The 18717-nt window shown below is 45.0% G+C and overlaps 1 protein-coding gene across 1 annotated transcript in view; it reads left to right on the plus strand.

Moving 5' to 3' along the window:
* Positions 1-17136, plus strand: part of SCUBE2 (signal peptide, CUB domain and EGF like domain containing 2) — an 81165-nt gene extending 64029 nt beyond the window's left edge. The window contains exons 18-23 of the mRNA XM_032166652.2: positions 5364-5531; positions 6241-6402; positions 8741-8938; positions 10770-10922; positions 14655-14734; positions 15413-17136. Coding sequence (XP_032022543.1) covers positions 5364-5531; positions 6241-6402; positions 8741-8938; positions 10770-10922; positions 14655-14734; positions 15413-15565 — 914 coding nt within the window. The 3' untranslated portion in view covers positions 15566-17136. The remainder of the gene's footprint in view (positions 1-5363; positions 5532-6240; positions 6403-8740; positions 8939-10769; positions 10923-14654; positions 14735-15412) is intronic.
* The last annotated feature ends 1581 nt before the right edge of the window (positions 17137-18717 follow it).

Below are 18717 nucleotides of genomic sequence, written 5' to 3' on the forward strand. Positions count from 1 at the left end.
GATATTGATTCTTCCAACCCATGAGCATGGAATGTTCTTCCATTTGTTTGTATCCTCTTTTATTTCATTGAGCAGTAGTTTGTAGTTCTCCTTGAAGAGGTCCTTCACATCCCTTGTAAGTTGGATTCCTAGGTATTTTATTGTCTTTGAAGCAATTGTGAATGGGAGTTCACTCATGATTTGGCTCTCTGTTTGTCTGTTATTGGTGTACAAGAATGCTTGTGATTTTTGTACATTGATTTTGTATCCTGAGACTTTGCTGAAGTTGCTAATCAGCTTAAGGAGATTTTGGGCTGAGACAATGGGGTTTTCTAGATATACAATCATGTCATCTGCAAACAGGGACAATTTGACTTCCTCTTTTCCTAATTGAATACCCTTTATTTCCTTCTCCTGCCTGATTGCTCTGGCCAGAACTTCCAACACTATGTTGAATAGGAGCGGCGAGAGAGGGCATCCCTGTCTTGTGCCAGTTTTCAGAGGGAATGCTTCCAGTTTTTGCCCATTCAGTATGATATTGGCTGTGGGTTTGTCATATATAGCTCTTATTATTTTGAGATACGTCCCATCAATACCTAATTTATTGAGAGTTTTTTAGCATGAAGGGTTGTTGAATTTTGTCAAAGGCCTTTTCTGCATCTATTGAGATAATCATGTGGTTTTTGTCTTTGGTTCTGTTTATATGCTGGATTACATTTATTGATTTGCATATGTTGAACCAGCCTTGCATCCCAGGGATGAAGCCCACTTGATTATGATGGATAAGCTTTTTGATGTGCTGCTGGATTCGGTTTGCCAGTATTTTATTGAGGATTTTTGCATCAATGTTCATCAAGGATATTGGTCTGAAATTCTCTTTTTTGGTTATGTCTCTGCCAGGCTTTGGTATCAGGACGATGCTCGCTTCATAAAATGTGTTAGGGAGGATTCCCTCTTTTTCTATCGATTGGAATAGTTTCAGAAGGAATGGTACCAGTTCCTCCTTGTACTTCTGGTAGAATTCAGCTGTGAATCGATCAGGTCCTGGACTCTTTTTGGTTGGTAAGCTATTGATTATTGCCACAATTTCAGAACCTGTTATTGGTCTATTCAGAGATTCAACTTCTTCCTGATTTAGTCTTGGGAGGGTGTATTTGTCGAGGAATTTATCCATTTCTTCTAGATTTTCTAGTTTATTTGCACAGAGGTGTTTGTAGTATTCTCTGATGGTAGATTGTATTTCTGTGGGATTGGTGGTGATATCCCCTTTTTCGTTTTTTATTGCATCTATTTGATTCTTCTCTCTTTTCTTCTTTATTAGTCTTGCTAGCGGTCTATCAATTTTGTTGATCTTTTCAAAAAACCAGCTCCTGGATTCATTAATTTTTTGAAGGGTTTTTTGTGTCTCTATTTCCTTCAGTTCTGCTCTGATTTTAGTTATTTCTAGCCTTCTGCTAGCTTTTGAATGTGTTTGCTCTTGCTTTTCTAGTTCTTTTAATTGTGATGTTAGGGTGTCAATTTTGGATCTTTCCTGCTTTCTCTTGTGGGCATTTAGTGCTATAAATTTCCCTCTACACACTGCTTTGAATGTGTCCCAGAGATTCTGGTATGTTGTGTCTTTGTTCTCGTTGGTTTCAAAGAACATCTTTATTTCTGCCTTCATTTCATTATGTACCCAATAGTCATTCAGGAGCAGGTTGTTCAGTTTCCATGTAGTTGAGCGGTTTTGAGTGAGTTTCTTAATCCTGAGTTCTAGTTTGATTGCACTGTGGTCTGAGAGACAGTTTGTTATAATTTCTGTTCTTTTACATTTGCTGAGGAGAGCTTTACTTCCAACTATGTGGTCAATTTTGGAATAGGTGTGGTGTGGTGCTGAAAAAAATGTATATTCTGTTGATTTGGGGTGGAGAGTTCTGTAGATGTCTATTAGGTCCACTTTATGTAGAGCTGAGTTCAATTCCTGGATATCCTTGTTAACGTTCTGTCTCGTTGATCTGTCTAATGTTGACAGTGGGGTGTTAAAATCTCCCATTATTATTGTGTGGGAGTTTAAGTCCCTTTGTAGGTCACTCAGGACTTGCTTTATGAATCTGGGTGCTCCTGTGTTGGGTGCATATATATTTAGGATAGTTAGCTCTTGTTGAATTGATCCCTTTACCATTATGTAATGGCCTTCTTTGTCTCTTTTGATCTTTGTTGGTTTAAAGTCTATTTTATCAGAGACTAGGATTGCAACCCCTGCTTTTTTTGTTTTCCATTTGCTTGATAGATCTTCCTCCATCCCTTTATTTTGAGTCTATGTGTCTCTCTGCATGTGAGATGGGTTTCCTGAATACAGCACACTGATGGGTCCTGACTCCTTATCCAGTTTGCCAGTCTGTGTCTTTTAATTGGAGCATTTAGCCCATTTACATTTAACGTTAATATTGTTATGTGTGAATCTGATCCTGTCATTATGATGGTAGTTGGTTGTTTTGCTCGTTAGTTGCTGCAGTTTCTTCCTAGCATGGATGGTCTTTACAATTTGGCATGTTTTTGCAGTGGCTGGTACTGGTTGTTCCTTTCCATGTTTAGTACTTCCTTTAGGAGCTCTTTTAGGACAGGCCTGGTGGTGACAAAATCACTCAGCATTTGCTTGTCTGTAAAGTATTTTATTTCTCCTTCACTTATGAAGCTTAGTTTGGCTGGATATGAAATTCTGGGCTGAAAATTCTTTTCTTTAAGAATGTTGAATATTGGCCCCCACTCTCTTCTGGCTTGTAGAGTTTCTGCTGAGAGATCAGCTGTTAGTCTGATGGGCTTCCCTTTGTGGGTAACCCGACCTTTCTCTCTGGCTGCCCTTAACATTTTTTCCTTCATTTCAACTTTGTTGAATCTGACAATTATGTGTCTTGGAGTTGCTCTTCTCGAGGAGTATCTTTGTGGCGTTCTCTGTATTTCCTGAATCTGAATGTTGGCCTGCCTTGCTAGATTGGGGAAGTTCTCCTGGATAATATCTTGCAGAGTGTTTTCCAACTTGGTTCCATTCTCCCCGTCATTTTCAGGTACACCAATCAGACGTAGGTTTGGTCTTTTCACATAGTCCCAAATTTCTTGGAGGCTTTGTTCATTTCTTTTTATTCTTTTTTCTCTAAACTTCCCTTCTCTCTTCATTTCATTCATTTCATCTTCCATCAGCGATACCCTTTCTTCCAGTTGATCGCATCTGCTACTGAGGCTTCTGCAATCTTCGCATAGTTCTTGAAACTTGGCTTTCAGCTCCATCAGCTCCTTTAAGCCCTTCTCTCCATTGGTTATTCTAGTGATCCAGTCTTCTAATTTTTTTTTCAAGGTTTTTAACTTCTTTGCTATTGTTTTGAATTTCCTCTCGTAGCTCAGAGTAGTTTGATCATCTGAAGCCTTCTTCTCTCAACTCATCAAAGTCATCCTCCATCCAGCTTTGTTCCGTTGCTGGTGAGGAACTGCGTTCCTTTGGAGGAGGAGAGGTGCTCTGCTTTTTAGAGTTTCCAGTTTTTCTGCTCTGTTTTTTCCCCATCTTTGTGGTTTTGTCTACTTTTTGTCTTTGATGATGGTGATGTACAGATGGGTTTTTGGTGTGGATGTCCTTTCTGTTTCTTAGTTTACCTTCTACCAGACAGGACCCTCAGCTGGAGGTCTGTTGGAGTTTACTAGAGGTCCACTCCAGACCCTGTTTGGCTGGGTGTCAGCAGTGGTGGCTGCAGAACAGCGGATTTTCGTGAGACCACAAATTCAGCTGTCTGATAGTTCCTCTGGAAGTTTTGTCTCAGAGGAGTACCTGGCCGAATGAGGTGTCAGTCTGTCCCTACTGGGGGGGTGCCTCCCAGTTAGGCTGCTTAGGGGTGAGGGACCCACTTTAGGAGGCAGTCTGTCCGTTCTCAGATCTCCAGCTGTGTGCTGGGAGAACCACTACTCTCTTCAAAGCTGTCAGTCAGACAGGGACATTTAAGTCTGTGGAGGTTCCTGCTGAGTTTTTGTTTGTCTGTGCCCTGCCCCCAGAGGTGGAGCCTACAGAGGCAGGCAGGCCTCCTTGAGCTGTGGTGGGCTCCACCCAGTTCGAGCTTCCTGGCTGCTTTGTTTACCTAAGCAAGCCTGGGCAATGGTGGGCGCCCCTCCCCCAGCCTCGCTGCCGCCTTGCAGCTTGATCTCAGACTGCTGTGCTAGCAATCAGCGAGACTCTGTGGGCGTAGGACCCTCCGAGCCAGGTGCAGGACACAATCTCCTAGTGTGCCGTTTTCCAGGCCCGTTGGAAAAGCGCAGTATTAGGATGGGACTGACCCGATATTCCAGGTGCCGTCTGTTACCCCTTTCTTTGACTAGGAAAGGGAACTCCCTGACCCCTTGCGCTTCCCGAGTGAGGCAGTGCCTCCCTCCGCTTCGGCTTGCGCACAGTGCGCTTCACCGACTGTCCTGCACCCACTGTTTGGCACTCCCTAGTGAGATGAAACCGGTACCTCAAGCAGAAATGCAGAAATCACCAGTCTTCTGTGTCGCTTGGGCTGGGAGCTGGAGACTGGAGCTGTTCCTATTCGGCCATCTTGGCTCCACCCCCCCGACTTGTGTTTCTTGTCCCAGGTGTAACATGTGTAAGATCTAACTTAGTAAATATTATTGTTAAAACAGAGGAGACTCTTTGGGTCACTCTTTTTTTTTTTTTTTTTTTTAGAGACAAGGTCTTGCTGGATCACCCAGGCTGGAGTGCCGTGGTGCAAATATGGCTCACTGCAGCCTGGAATTCCTGGGTTCAAGTGATCCTCCTGCCTCAGTCCCAGAGTAGCTGGGACTACAGACATGTGCCACTATGTCTGGCTAATTTTTAAATTTTCTGTAGAGATTTTGCCATGTTGCCTAGGCTGGTCTTGAGCTCCTAGGCTCAAGTGATTCTCCTGCATCAGCCTCCCAAAGTGTTGAGATTACAGGCGTGAGCCATCAAGCCCAGCCTGGATCACTCTTTATATCAATAGGCTATAATCAGCTGGGTAAAGGGGTACTTCTGGGTCTAATTACCAAATTGGTTCCAGGGCAGAGAACTCTCTCTCCTGCATTGCAGGGGATGCCTAGGCAGTGTGTAGGCCTAAGCCTGAGAACTACCCAGGCCTTCCCATACTTTGGAAGCAGTTGACACTTGACTTCTTGGTTTCCATCTTTGCACTGTGCTGTGTAGCCCTGTGTGTAAACAGCAGGCACTCATGTGCCATTGACTCAGGGTCAGAAGCCCCGCAGCGCTGACTGCGTGCTCTCTGACTGAGGTGGAAACTGCAGTCAGCACGGGGTAACAGGTTGGACTGAAGTTGATCTCATCTGGAGAGTCGGGAGCAAGGGTCTGCCTGGGGGCCTTGCTCACGTAAGGCTATTGGTCCTTCCAGGTCTGTGTCAACCTGGTGAATATTCTGCAGATGGCTTCGCACCTTGCCAGCTCTGTGCCCTGGGCACGTTCCAGCCTGAAGCTGGTCGAACTTCCTGCTTCCCCTGTGGAGGAGGCCTTCCCACCAAACATCAGGGAGCTACTTCCTTTCAGGACTGTGAAACCAGAGGTGAGTACTTGGCAGCTTGCCTTTTTCTAGGACTAGATTTCCCTTCTAAGTATCATGGGAGTCTGGTGAGGCTCCAGTCAAGCCCAGCCTGATGCGGTGCCCCAGTGGCTGGGTGTTCAGGTCCCAGCTCCACTCGCCCCAGCAGGATGTGCAGGGGGCACTGGAACTCACTGAACAAGCTGTCCTTCAGCCACCTTAGCCCCTTTGGACAGGCTGACAAGGGATGATCAGGCACTGATGAGCCAGTTGGTACACAGGTTCCCCTGGTTCCTTCCTCTAGCCCTCCTCCATCTCAGTGCCCTGACCTAGAGCTTCCCCCAATACCCCTTCTCCAGAACCCCACTCCAGCTGTCTTCCCAGGGAGCCCAACTCTAAACCCAACCTCAGTTCTGCAACTGCCTGCCCCCTATACTCACAGACGTGCTCTGCATGAAGACTGGAGTTGTGATCATTGATGCCTGACTCTGCATGAACCATAAACTCTTCAGAGATACACACATATCTTGTTCCTCTATATTTCTCTGTTTCATGAGCCCCATCCACACTGCCTATTTAGTGAATTAAGTGTTGATTAGCCCCAGATTGGTAGGAAAGCCCTACTTCATTTGCACATAAACATTTCTTTCACAAACTTTAAAATCTTTGTGCTGCATTTGATTAAAAATAGTCTTTCTTTTTTTCATTCTTCTCACCCTCCCTTGCCCCACAGTTCAATGTTCACCTGGACATTTCTACAACACCACCACTCACCGATGTATTCGTTGCCCAGTGGGAACATACCAGCCTGAATTTGGAAAAAATAATTGTGTTTCTTGCCCGGGAAATACTACGACTGACTTTGATGGCTCTACAAACATAACCCAGTGTAAAAGTAGGTCTCTCTCTAAGGCTTTTCACAGTTCTGGCTAGGAAGATATGTGTCTGGGTCCAACTCAGAGCAGGGGGCACGGGGCAGAGGTCCCAGGTTCACTCAGAACCACGTAGATGTTATGAGCCCAGCTCACAGCCATGCAGACCAGCGTGGAGAGAGAGCAGGGCCTGACAGTGCAGAGCGACTCATCTTTATTGATCTTGGCTACTTCCTCAGGCACACTTACAACCTGTACTTGCCTTAATTTCCTCCCTGGGGCATAATTTCAGTCCAGACTTGATCAGTATGCATTGCTTGAGGACCTGTTACATGCCCAGCATTCTGCCGGGACTTGGTTGATATTAGGCAGAATAAGTCAGCATCGCTGACCCTGCAAGGAGCTCAGGCAGTGAGGCTGCAGAGGAAGAAGCGATTGATTCTGTCTCAAGAGATGAGGAAAGGCTTGTGGAGGGTGTGAGAAGGTTTTGATGGAGAGGATGGGGAAAGAGTAGGAGAAAGAGCCTTATGTTTGAGACAGCAGCTGGGGGAAGCACAGATCGAGGAAAGCAAAGGCCTTTTGGGAGGAGACCCCTGGACCTCAGGCTAGAATGTGCCAAAGGGAGTCTCAGGCAGACCAGGAGGCAAAGCCTCAGATGGATGCTGAGGAGACCGGTTTGTGTTTTTTAGGAAGGGGGAAGCAAATCATTTAAGGACTTGCTGTCTAGGCTTTTTTTTTAAAGCCATTATTTATAACCAAAATTACAACAAAAGCTCTGTAGTAAAGGCCAAAAGTAAACCCCAGCTAATCTTTAAGACAGCGATCAGAGGAGCAAAGAGGCCCCCCCTAAACTGGAGGAGCTTGGGACTGAGGGGGGCAGTACATCATTAGAACTTTATGATTGAAAGGTCATCTGGTTTTCTCTCTATTGCAAGGAAGTCCTTTTAATAACATCTTTATAAGTAGCCTTCCATCTAGTCTCTTCTTGAATACCTGCTATGACAGGAAGCTGGCTACCTCATGATATCCTAGCTTGTTGGTGGATTGGACTTTAGAAAGCTCACAGTGTTAGAACAAGATGAATGTTCCCTTGTCTTCCACCACCTGGCCCTTTGTTGGCCCCATGGGAGCCTTATGGCACAGTTCCTAGGGCAGCCCTTCAGGACTGAAGGCAATTCTCCGCCCCATGGCTCCCCCTTCCTCCTCTTTTCTTCCAAGAAGAAAAGCCTATTTATTTTTTTCTAGTAATAATAAATCCCAGTTGTAACTAGAGAGGGAAAAAGTAATCCCTTCAACATCTTCTCTTGCACAGATTTACCTGACAGTATTAAATAATGAGCTCCTTGAGAGCAAAGACTGTGTCTCTCTCATTTCTGAGCTCTCAGAGCTTTGGGTGACATTTCTGGGATGAGTGAGATTAGATGAATGAAGATGCAGCTGGGTGCTGTGGGTGAGGGAGGGGTCTGTGCAAGCATGTGCACGTGTGTGAAGCCTCTGCCTTTGGTGCCAGACGTAGGTATCCAGCATGCCCCGTACCTACTGATAGCTAATTAGAATTTTCTTCTTTCCTTAAAAATAAAATGTGGGTTGGGTGCAGTGGCTCATGCCTGTAGTCCTAGCACTTTGGGAGGACAAGGCCGGGATAGCTTGAGCCTATGAGTTCCAGACCAGCCTGGGCAACATAGACCTTGTCTCTACAAAAAAATGAAGAAAAAAATTAGCCAGGCCTGATGGCACTTGCATATGGTCCCAGCTTCTTGGGAGGCTTGAGCCCAGGAGGTCAAGGGCGCAGTGAGCCATGATCGCACCACTGCACTCCAGCCTGGGCAACAGAGAGAGAGACCTCATCTCAAAAAAAAAAAATAATTTTTTTTAAAGATGAATAACAAATAAAATATGGTCTTAACCAGAGAGAAAAGTGAAAAATATATGTCTGTCTTCATCAAAGTTCTCTGAAAAAGGGTCAGATAGTCTCTGCAGAGCAATGAGCTCTGTTCCCCCTATTTTGAGAGAACTAGAATTTCTGTCTCATGGGTTCCTCTGGCACTTGGACTTGGTAGACAAAACACTGAAAGCTAAATTTATCCTTTTGTTCACAAATACCTGCCCTGACCATGAACACTTTCAGGCTAATGAGAAAACGGTGCCTCAGGAACTCAGACAGGTAGACTCCTTGTGGGGAGTTAATGGTTTGGCTTCCACAGGGGGCCCTCTGGGAATGACAGACTCATTTCCAGATGGTGTCATTTTCATGCCCCATTCCTGGGTGGCAACAGGGATGCTGCGGGGCTCAGCAAGCTAGCGGTGGTCAGGACAGAGATGACAGTGTCGTGCCATAACTCAGGGCATCTCCTTTTTCAGACAGAAGATGTGGAGGGGAGCTGGGAGATTTCACTGGATACATTGAATCCCCAAACTACCCAGGCAATTACCCAGCCAACACTGAGTGTACGTGGACCATCAACCCACCCCCCAAGCGCCGCATCCTGATCGTGGTCCCTGAGATCTTCCTGCCCATAGAGGACGACTGTGGAGACTATCTGGTGATGCGGAAAACCTGTGCGTCTCACTCCCTCCCTCCCTTTCTCAGGCCAGCTGGGAAGCCTGATGACCTGCTCCTCAGGCTTTCAATATGAGGAGCAGGCCTAGAACGTCACCTCCATATTAGATCAGAGGTGAACATGAGTTTATAGAGTTGGTGAGAAACAAAATTTAAATGAAAGCCACACACTGAAGCGTCTTGCTGGGCCCCAGAGATAGTAACCCTGCAGGTCAGTCTTCCCCTCTTTGCTCACTGGGGTGTTTTGGACCCTCTTCCACAAGGACCCAGAGAGCCAGTGAGGATCATGCAGTGTTGGCCCCAGACAAGGCCTCATACTGAGTTGCAATTGATGGCTTGGAGACTGACCGGGCCTGGCCAGGTGGGGACCTGTCCTCCTATCCTGATTCATGGTCCAGTGTCCATAAAGGAAGACTGCTGTTAACGCAGCTTATGGGCAGTGTAATGAGGGGCTCTGCAGCCAGACTGCCTGGATCTCTGTCCCAGTTCCACCTCTTACTAGTTCTATGATCTCGGGCACACATTCTGAATCTTTCTGCACTTCAGTCTTCTCATCTGTTAAAATGGGGCTAACAACAGTTGCTACCTTATAAGGTTATAAGGACTAAAGGAGTTCATAGTTGCGAAACACTCAGAATAATAGGCCAGGCACAGTGGCTCACACCTGTAATCCCAGGCTGAGGGAGGAGGCTGAAGCAGGAGAATCGCTTGAGCCCAGGATTTTGTGACCAGGCTGGGTGAGACCCTGTCTCTACATAGCGAGACCCTGTCTCTAGAATTTTTTTTTTTAATTAGCTGGGCATGATGGCGCATGCCTGTGGTTCCGGCTACTCGGGAGGCTGAGGTGGGTGAATCGCTTAAGCCTGGGAGGTGGAGGATGCAGTGAGCCGTGATCATGCCACTGCACTCCAGCCTGGTTGACAGAGCTAGACCTTGTCTCAAAAAACAAACAAACAAACAAAAAAAGAATGATGATGACACATGGAGCCACTATATAAATGTTTGCTCTTCTTATTAGTGGTTAAAATGTCTGAAGTCAAGTATAGGTTTAAATCCTTGTTTTACCACATACTGGCTATATGACCCTGGGCAAGTATTTAATCTATTAAAAAGGTAACAGTTGCACCAACTTTCTGTGATTTTCAGAAGATTAAATGAGACAAAGTCCATAAATTGCCTAGCACACTGCCTGGTCTTAGGCAGCAAATGGTGGTGATGACGATTAGATGACAGCAGGTCAGTTCTGGAATGGGAGGCCCTCACCCAGCTCCTACAGTGAACGGTACAGCCTGGGCTGCTGCTGCTTGCCAAGCCCCAGGTCTTTCAGGCGTAGCCTCCCCTGGGGGTCCACAATTACCAGCTGAATCTACTCTGTTTCCAGGACCTTTGACTTATGATGGCTCAGCTGGGCCTGAAGAGCTCTTGAGCATAACTTATTGTATGGTTTGAGTGTTTAGGGCCAGGCATGGTGGCTCAAGCCTGTAATCCCAGCACTTTGGGAGGCTGAGGTGCGCGGATCACAAGGTCAGGAGATCGAGACCATCCTGGTTAACACGGTGAAACCCCGTCTCTACTAAAAATACAAAAAATTAGCCGGGCATGGTGGTGGGCGCCTGTAGTCCCAGCTACTCGGGAGGCTGAGGCAGGAGAATGGCGTGAACCCGGGAGGCGGAGCTTGCAGTGAGCCGAGATTGTGCCACTGCACTCCAGCCTGGGCGACACAGCGAGGCCCCGTCTCAAAAAAAAAAAAAAAAAGAAAGATGAGCATCTACTGTATGCCTGATCAGTGATGAGTCTTGAACCCCACCCCTCTCCAACTTCCTTTGGCAGCTTCATCCAATTCTGTGACAACGTATGAAACCTGCCAGACCTACGAACGCCCCATCGCCTTCACCTCCAGGTCAAAGAAGCTGTGGATTCAGTTTAAGTCCAATGAAGGGAACAGCGCTAGAGGGTTCCACGTCCCATACGTGACATATGATGGTAAGCACAGACTGCAGCACATGGAAAGAGCCTCTCTGCTTTGAACAGAGCCAACTTCAGAGCCAGCTGGCAAACTGCTGACAAGCACACATGCTCAGAAAGGCAGGCAGGATGAAGGGAAAAGACATTGCTGACTCACAAGTGCCAAATTTTAACAGGCATTTGGGGACACTGACAATAGGAGGAAAAGATGTTTTAGAAAATATATTAAAAGTGAGCATAGCTTGGTGAGTAAGAACATGGGCACGAGTCAGACTGATTAGCCTGGCTATGATCTCTTCTGTGACTGTGTATGTCACCATCTCTAAACCTCATGTTCTTAATGTGTGAATGAGGATAATCATTAGACTTATCTGAGAGTTCAGTGAGAGTTCCTAAAGGACTTGAGGCAGTGCCTGGCACATAGCAATTGTTCAGTAAATATTAACTTCTGATGATTGTGGCTTTTATTAGTAGAATCCTGAGGCAGGGAAGGACCTGAGTTCTGGTCCTGGCTTTTTCACTGACTTGCTGTGGGATCTTAGGCAAGTCAGATGACTTCTGGTTTAATTTTCTTCATGTTAGATGAAGAGGTGGCCCATCTGAGCCCTGGGGCTCTACCTAGCTCTGAGACTTGATTGGAAAACATTGACTAGGAGCATAAAATGAACCGGACCTTTGTCCTGGAGGACTACACAGTCCTATAGGAGAGGAGTCATCTGTTTCTTCATGAGCTTATTTGTTCACCTAGCCAACAAATATTTAATGAGCATCTACTATGTCAGGCATTGGGCTAAGTGCTGGAAACGACATGGTTAGTGACAGAAACACTAAATATATATATTGTTATAGATGCTGTAACAGCCCAAAGCCCTATGTGAGCATGGAAGAAGCAGCAGCAGTTAATTTTACATGAGGTTTTAGAAGGAATAGAGCAAAGTCTTGAGAGATATGGGTCTTGAAAGAACATATACATTTTGAGCATAAATGGGGGAGAAGAACATTCAGAAAGAGGGAAGGACATAAGTCAAAGGATGAAGTACCCCGGTGTATGTGTGGATCGATGAATGGTCTTATTTGGTCAGTGGGTTGGGTGTGTGGGGCTTGGCAGTGAGAGAGGAGACTAGAAGGGAATGGGGTTCAGCTGGGAAGAGCCTTCAGGGCCAAGCTCTGGAGGATAGACTTAATCTTAGAGGAAGCCACTGAAGGATTTTAGGATGACAAGTGCCAAAATTGTTTGGGAAGACAATATTCTATGGCTTTCCTAAAAAGTAACAAAAGCACGGATCATCATCTTTGTCCTACAGTTGCCAGAAATAATGTCAAACACCCAAGACAAGGAGTTTTAGTATCTCTTGGGGTGGACACAAATGCCTCCCACATGGCTCTGCTGAGAGAGACAGAGAGCCTCATCTACCCAAAAGCAACCAACTGGCAACCTCTCCTATCTGGAATCAGGAAGAAAGCAAAAAGACACTGAGACTTCAAAATAAATATGGCTGTTCTCAACTCTGCCTTTGTGACACATGAAAATGTCTTTTTTTTTTTTAAATTGAAAAAGAGTTGTAGCTCCAACTAGGGAAAATTACGCATAATGCAGTGTATGCCCACGAGAGTGTCTTGCATGTGTCACAGTAGAGAATAGTTGGAAACTGCTATTTTTCCCACAGAGAAGCTCCCGAGGCCTTCACTCACAGTGTTTTTTTCGAACATATATTTCCAAAAAGTTTGATATCTTCTTTTCAAACCCAGAAGAATAGAAATCACATTTAGAAGGTGCACATGAGGCTGCTACAGACGGGCCCTCTGAGCACGGGAGAATGGTGAGAACTGTGTAGCTGGGACTAACACGCATTGAGCATTGCTGACTGCCAGGTACATGCTGAAGTGCCTTTTACGATGTGCTTTCCTCACAATCACTCCATAAAGTAGACATGATTATTTCCTGATTTTATAGATGAGGCCACTCAGGCTTAGAGATTTAAGGAACTGACCTAAGGTCCCAGCATGGCAAGGTTGCAAAGCAGGGTTTGAACCAGGATTTTGGGACTCCAGAGCCTGGATTCTTACCTGTAACTTTGCTGCATTTCTAATGAGTTGGAGCAAGTAAGGAAACACAGTAGTTCTTAAAAGCAGATGAAATATTTTTTTTAAACAATAGCAGTTGGGAAGCATTTGGTGGAGTGGCAAACAGCTGTCTAGTATTCTATTACACCAGAACGCAGCACAGCAACCGACATTCTTAATGGTAAGTCCCATCATCAAAAAGAGGAGAGACACTGCTGCAGAGGAATTCAAAATGAAAAGAAAATATATTCTCATATTTTATATTCACTAAAAGAAAGACACCACACTAATGGAGTACCAATGCTACTGTAAACATATCAAATTAGTAACTGTGACTATTATACCATTACTTTCCATTTACCATCCCTTAACTGAGATAAACTTTTCAAGAGTTCCTCTCACACAATTTCAATGATGTTCTTATAATGTGTTTGGCTTTGTCGCACACGATATGCATACAAAGAGGCATTTTTTCTGTGTCTGGAATTTGGAAAAGATTGTGCTTTGCATATGCTTGATTTGAATGATGACTATAGGAAATAAGCTAGACTTCAAAGGGGGAAGATTGGCATTTGGAGAAGTACAGCGTGCACTGCATTTAATGTGTACATCAGGACAAAAAATATTAATGAGAGAGCACACATAGTTTTTTTCCTCCCCGACCAGCCAAATTCTCCACCCTCCAGCCCCATTCAAATAAAGGAGAGAAGACTCTTTCTTGGTGGATAAGAAGCTTGATTGTCTTACATAATACAAGGATAGAGAAAAAAGTGGGAGGCAGGGAGGTGGAGAGGGAAAGGAGAGCCTGATGAGCTCAACAGGAAGTGAGTATAGACAGAGAAGAGAATACCAAGGACTAAGCCCTGGGACCTTCCTTCAGTAATAGGTCAGAGAGAAGAAGAAAAGCAAAGAAGCCTCAGAGAAGTAACCGGTAAGGTAGGAGGAAAACCAAAGAGCATGGTGTCCTGGAAGCTCAGTGAAGAACTGGATCAAGGAGGGGGAGTGACCAGCCAGGTCAAAAGCTACTGATGCATCAAGGAGGATGAAGACCAGGAGCTGGCTGTTGGGATTTAGCAACATGAAGGTCATTGCTGGTCTCATCAAGCAGTTTCGGAGGAGTGATGGGGGCCAAAGCTGATTGGATTGGGTTTAAGAGAGAAAGAAAGGAAAAGAATCAGAGACAGTGGGTGCTGACAATATTTTTAAGGATTTTTGCTGCAAAAGGGAGCAGATAAGTGAGATGGAAGCTGGAGGGAGAAATGAGGTCAAGGGAGGGATTTTTAAACTCAGAGACATACAGCATTTTTGCATGCTGGTGGGAGAGACCAATAGAGAGAAAAATGTATCACGTAGGAAAGAAAGAACAGAATTACTAGAACAATGCTGTTGATTTGGGGAGAGAAGATGGACCTGGCATGCTAAGTGGAGGGATGAGCCTGGACTGGATGCTCAGAGGCTCATCTGAGGGAAGAGGGGAAGGGGAAGATGGGTGCAGATGCTGGTAGGTGAAGAGAGATGGTGGTGGGAGTCTGTGGAAGTTTTCTTCTGACTGTCTTCTCAGTAGCAGAATGGTAAGTGATAGCAGCCACAGAAGGGGCATTTCTCAGAACCTTATCAAAAAGTGAAAGAGCGAGTTTGGAAGCAACTAAATCACAAGAATGCAAAACATGTTCTTTATTCCAACAGAGGACTACCAGGAACTAATTGAAGACATAGTTCGAGATGGCAGGCTCTATGCATCTGAGAACCATCAGGAAATACTTAAGGTGAGTGCATGGCTCAGGTGGACATGGCAGTTATCCACAGAGCTTCCCAAGTACTGTTGGAGAAGGCTTCTCCTCCTGCTCCTTGTTGCCACCTTTCAGACATGGTGCCTGTCCTGGGCCAAGGTCAGTTTTATACCTTCACCAGACTTAATTTTTAAAAAAATCAGGTTGCTGTCTTTAGTGTTGTCAAGTGAAGTTGTATTTTTTAATTTGGAAACGTGTGGAGGGGCAGGGAGAAATTTGCTTATAAATCCAAACCAGCAGCAAATAATGTTTTTCTATTAATTCCAAATAGTTGAGGATCCTTGGCTCTTTATGTATACTTCAAGCCTAAAATTCACCAGAGTTTAAATACTTATAAATAATTAGCAATAAACACTTGTGGTATCACTAATCCTACAAATACTCCCAAATCCCAGTGTTGCATTCATCTGGTTGGGAAAAAGAAAACAGTTTTTTACATATTAAAGTTTTATTTATAAAAGTAATTCATACTTCTTATAACTAATTAGGAAAAATAAAAACTGGAAAGAAGATAAAAATCAGAGGAAACAATTTTTGCAAGTGTTTTTCCGCTAAGCAAGCTACGGCCTAATACTGGGTCATCATAGTTCCATGGGCAAAATGTCAGCATATTTAAATATTTTGGCCCAGTAACAAAAATTCTGTTCTTTTTAGGATAAGAAACTTATCAAGGCTCTGTTTGATGTCCTGGCCCATCCCCAGAACTATTTCAAGTACACAGCCCAGGAGTCCCGAGAGATGTTTCCAAGATCTTTCATCCGATTGCTACGTTCCAAAGTGTCCAGGTTTTTGAGGCCTTACAAATGACTCAGCCCACGTGCCACTCAGTACAAATGTTCTGCTATAGGGTTGGTGGGACAGAGCTGCCTTCCTTCTGCATGTCAGCACAGTCGGATATTGCTGCCTCCAGTATCAATGACTCATTAGAGTTCAATTTTTATAGATAATCCAGATATTTTGGTAAATTGAACTTGGTTTTTCTTTCCCAGCATCGTGGATGTAGACTGAGAATGGCTTTGAGTGGCATCAGCTTCTCACTGCTGTGGGCGGATGTCTTGGATACATCAAGGGCTGGCTGAGCTGGACTTTGGTCAGCCTAGGTGAGACTCACCTGTCCTTCTGGGGTCTTACTCCTCCTCAAGGAGTCTGTAGTGGAAAGGAGGCCACAGAATAGGCTGCTTATTCTGAAACTTCAGCTTCCTCTAGCCCGGCCCTCTCTAAGGGAGCCCTCTGCACTCGTGTGCAGGCTCTGACCAGGCAGAACAGGCAAGAGAGGAGGGAAGGAGACCCCTGCAGGCTCCCTCCATCCACCTTGAGACCTGGGAGGACTCGGTTTCTCCACAGCCTTCTCCAGCCTGTGTGATACAAGTTTGATCCCAGGAGTTTGAGTTCTAAGCAGTGCTCATGAAAAAAATACTTAAAGCAGAAAGAATTAGAAATAAATAAAAACTAAGCACTTCTGGAGACATAAAAATGTACATTTATTGCCAGCCTTCCTCGTTGCCAGCTTCCACCCTGCAGCAAATGCACAGTGCTGACTCTCGCACCTTCAGCTGTGCTCTCCGACACTCTGCTGGCCATTGCCTGAGGGACTGGGGAGTTCAGGTGAAATGTAATTTCCTCAGTGGATGAGAATCATCAATTGTCATGAAAAGAAGATTTCACCAACCCTGAGTCAGTATTGCCAAGGGTTCTACTCCCCAAGTGGACTTCCCATCACAAGGGATCTGAGGTCCAGGTGGGTGTGGTGAGGCCCAGCCTGTCATGTATGCCTTCCTTCGCCACTCTCAAATGTGAGAGACGGACTCTGCTCCGTGGACATGAGCAGCCCCTTGAAGGTGGTCTCATTCTCTAACAGTAACAGCACTGCCAGAAACACCCTCTAAATGCCACACGGTCATCTCACTTTAGGTCAGCCCAGCAGGGCCTCACGATCATTTCTTGAACTTGAATTTTCAGTGTTATTGAATCTTTAAACATTTAAATCCCCAAGCAAAAATCTCATTACAGTGAATAAAAAGGAATCCAATCAAACAAGCCACCATTTCCCTAATGGATGGACTACCTACAACTATAGTGTTTTGTTATTTCAATAACAATTCTATGCACAGCCAATTCTCCATACCAAAGTACTAAAAAAATGTTTAACAAGCATTTTTGAAGAACACAAAGAGAACTTCATTATGGTTAAACTTGCTTTTCATCTCAGTGTTGCTTTTTTTAACCTGTTAATAACATTGTTCTTAAAAAGTCCTAATCAAACTTCTTTATTTGGATGGGCCCTAAATATTCATTTTCAGATTTCTCTTCAAAAGTTTGAACATCATCATTAAAAAAAAATAGCATTAAAACAAGCACTTGGACTTTGTTTTACTGGAGCTTGGCCTATATTTCTGAGTCTGACCATAAGATGAAAATTCGAATGTCACATAACCCGAGTTAGTGACCGTACTGATGTGAAGGTGAGATGAGCTGAGCTGCACCATTCTGTCCAGGCATGTTAGCAACTTTGTGCTCATGACTGTGTGATCCTGTCTTGCTGATTTCACAAGAAGGCTAGGGACGGGAATACTCTGGGGGTTGGAAGGAGGCTGCATAAACCCGGTCACTATGGAGCATCCTCCACGGGGCAGCCCCATGCACCAGAGCTGTGTTGCTGGTACACACACAAGCCACTGACGCCCAGGAGGTATAGAGAGGAGCTTCCTCTCTATACCCTCAACTACCTTAAGAGATGCTGTGATCCTGTTGGGGGCTGGCTGTCTGGAGATACTATTTCTACCTGCAACATCAATATTTATCAAACTTCTGCCAGGTACTCTTCTAGGCTCTGGGGATGCAGTGATAAGACAGACAAGGTCCCTGCCCTCATGAAGCTTACATTTTAGAGGGAAGAGACAAAGAACAGATAAATCAACATGAAAAGTAGCAGCTAGTGGTAAAAGCTATGTTGAAAATTAAAATAGGTTACTGTAACAGATGACTGTGTGGCTACTTTAGGATTGGGGATTATAGATGGCCTCTATGCGGAAATTACATTTCAATTGAAAACTAAATGGCAAGAAGAAACCAGCCTTGGGAAAATTAGGGGGAAGAGCTTTCCAGAGAGAGGAAAACCAAGTGCAAAGGCTGTCAGGCAGGAGCAACCATTTGTGTATATCGTAGTCTAGTGAGAAGGCAGGTCATACCAGATGAGGCCAGAGAACCAGAGAGGCCAGATCACATCAGGCTTTGGAATCTAGAATGAGGGGTTTGAGTTATTTCTAAATATGTTGCAAACTTTCGAATGGATTTAAGCAGAGGAGTGAGATAATCTGATTTATGTTTTAGAAGGGTAGCTGTGGCTACTGTGTGAATAGGAAGCCAGCACGGAGGCAGAGAGAGTTATTCACAGACTGCTGCAACAGACCAAGCAGCCATCCAGTTGGCAGATGAAGGTATTGTCTGGATTAGGGTGTTGTAGTGGAGATGAGAGAAGTGGAAGGATTCTGGACACGTTTTGGGGCACAGTCAACAGAATTTGCTGATGGGGATTGTATGGAAGGGCTGAGGGAAAGAAGGAAGTCAAAGATGACTCCTAGTTGCCTAAGAAACTGGTGGATGGAGAACACTAGGAGGAGCAGGTTTGGGATATGCAGCAGTTTTAAAACATGTTTGCAAATTCTTTGAGGCTCCTTTCATGGACAGTTGGGGTTTATGTCACCTCCCCTTGACTCTGGGCTCTGCGACTGCTTGACCAATATTAACATGGCAGAAGTAATGGTTTACGAGGCCCAGGGCTTAAGACACTAGCAGCTTCCACTTCCTCTCCTTAGGACACTCACACTTGAAACTCAGTCACCATGTCATGAGGAAGCAAGCCATAGCAGCCTGTGGAGAGGCCATGTGGAGAGGAACCACAGTCCCTCCACCCACCGGCCAGGCTGAGCTTCCAGGCGACAGCCAGCAAAACTTGCCAG

The sequence above is a fragment of the Hylobates moloch genome, unplaced genomic scaffold, assembly GCF_009828535.3.
Source record: "Hylobates moloch isolate HMO894 unplaced genomic scaffold, HMol_V3 SCAFFOLD_11, whole genome shotgun sequence".
Taxonomy (NCBI): Eukaryota; Metazoa; Chordata; class Mammalia; order Primates; family Hylobatidae; genus Hylobates; species Hylobates moloch.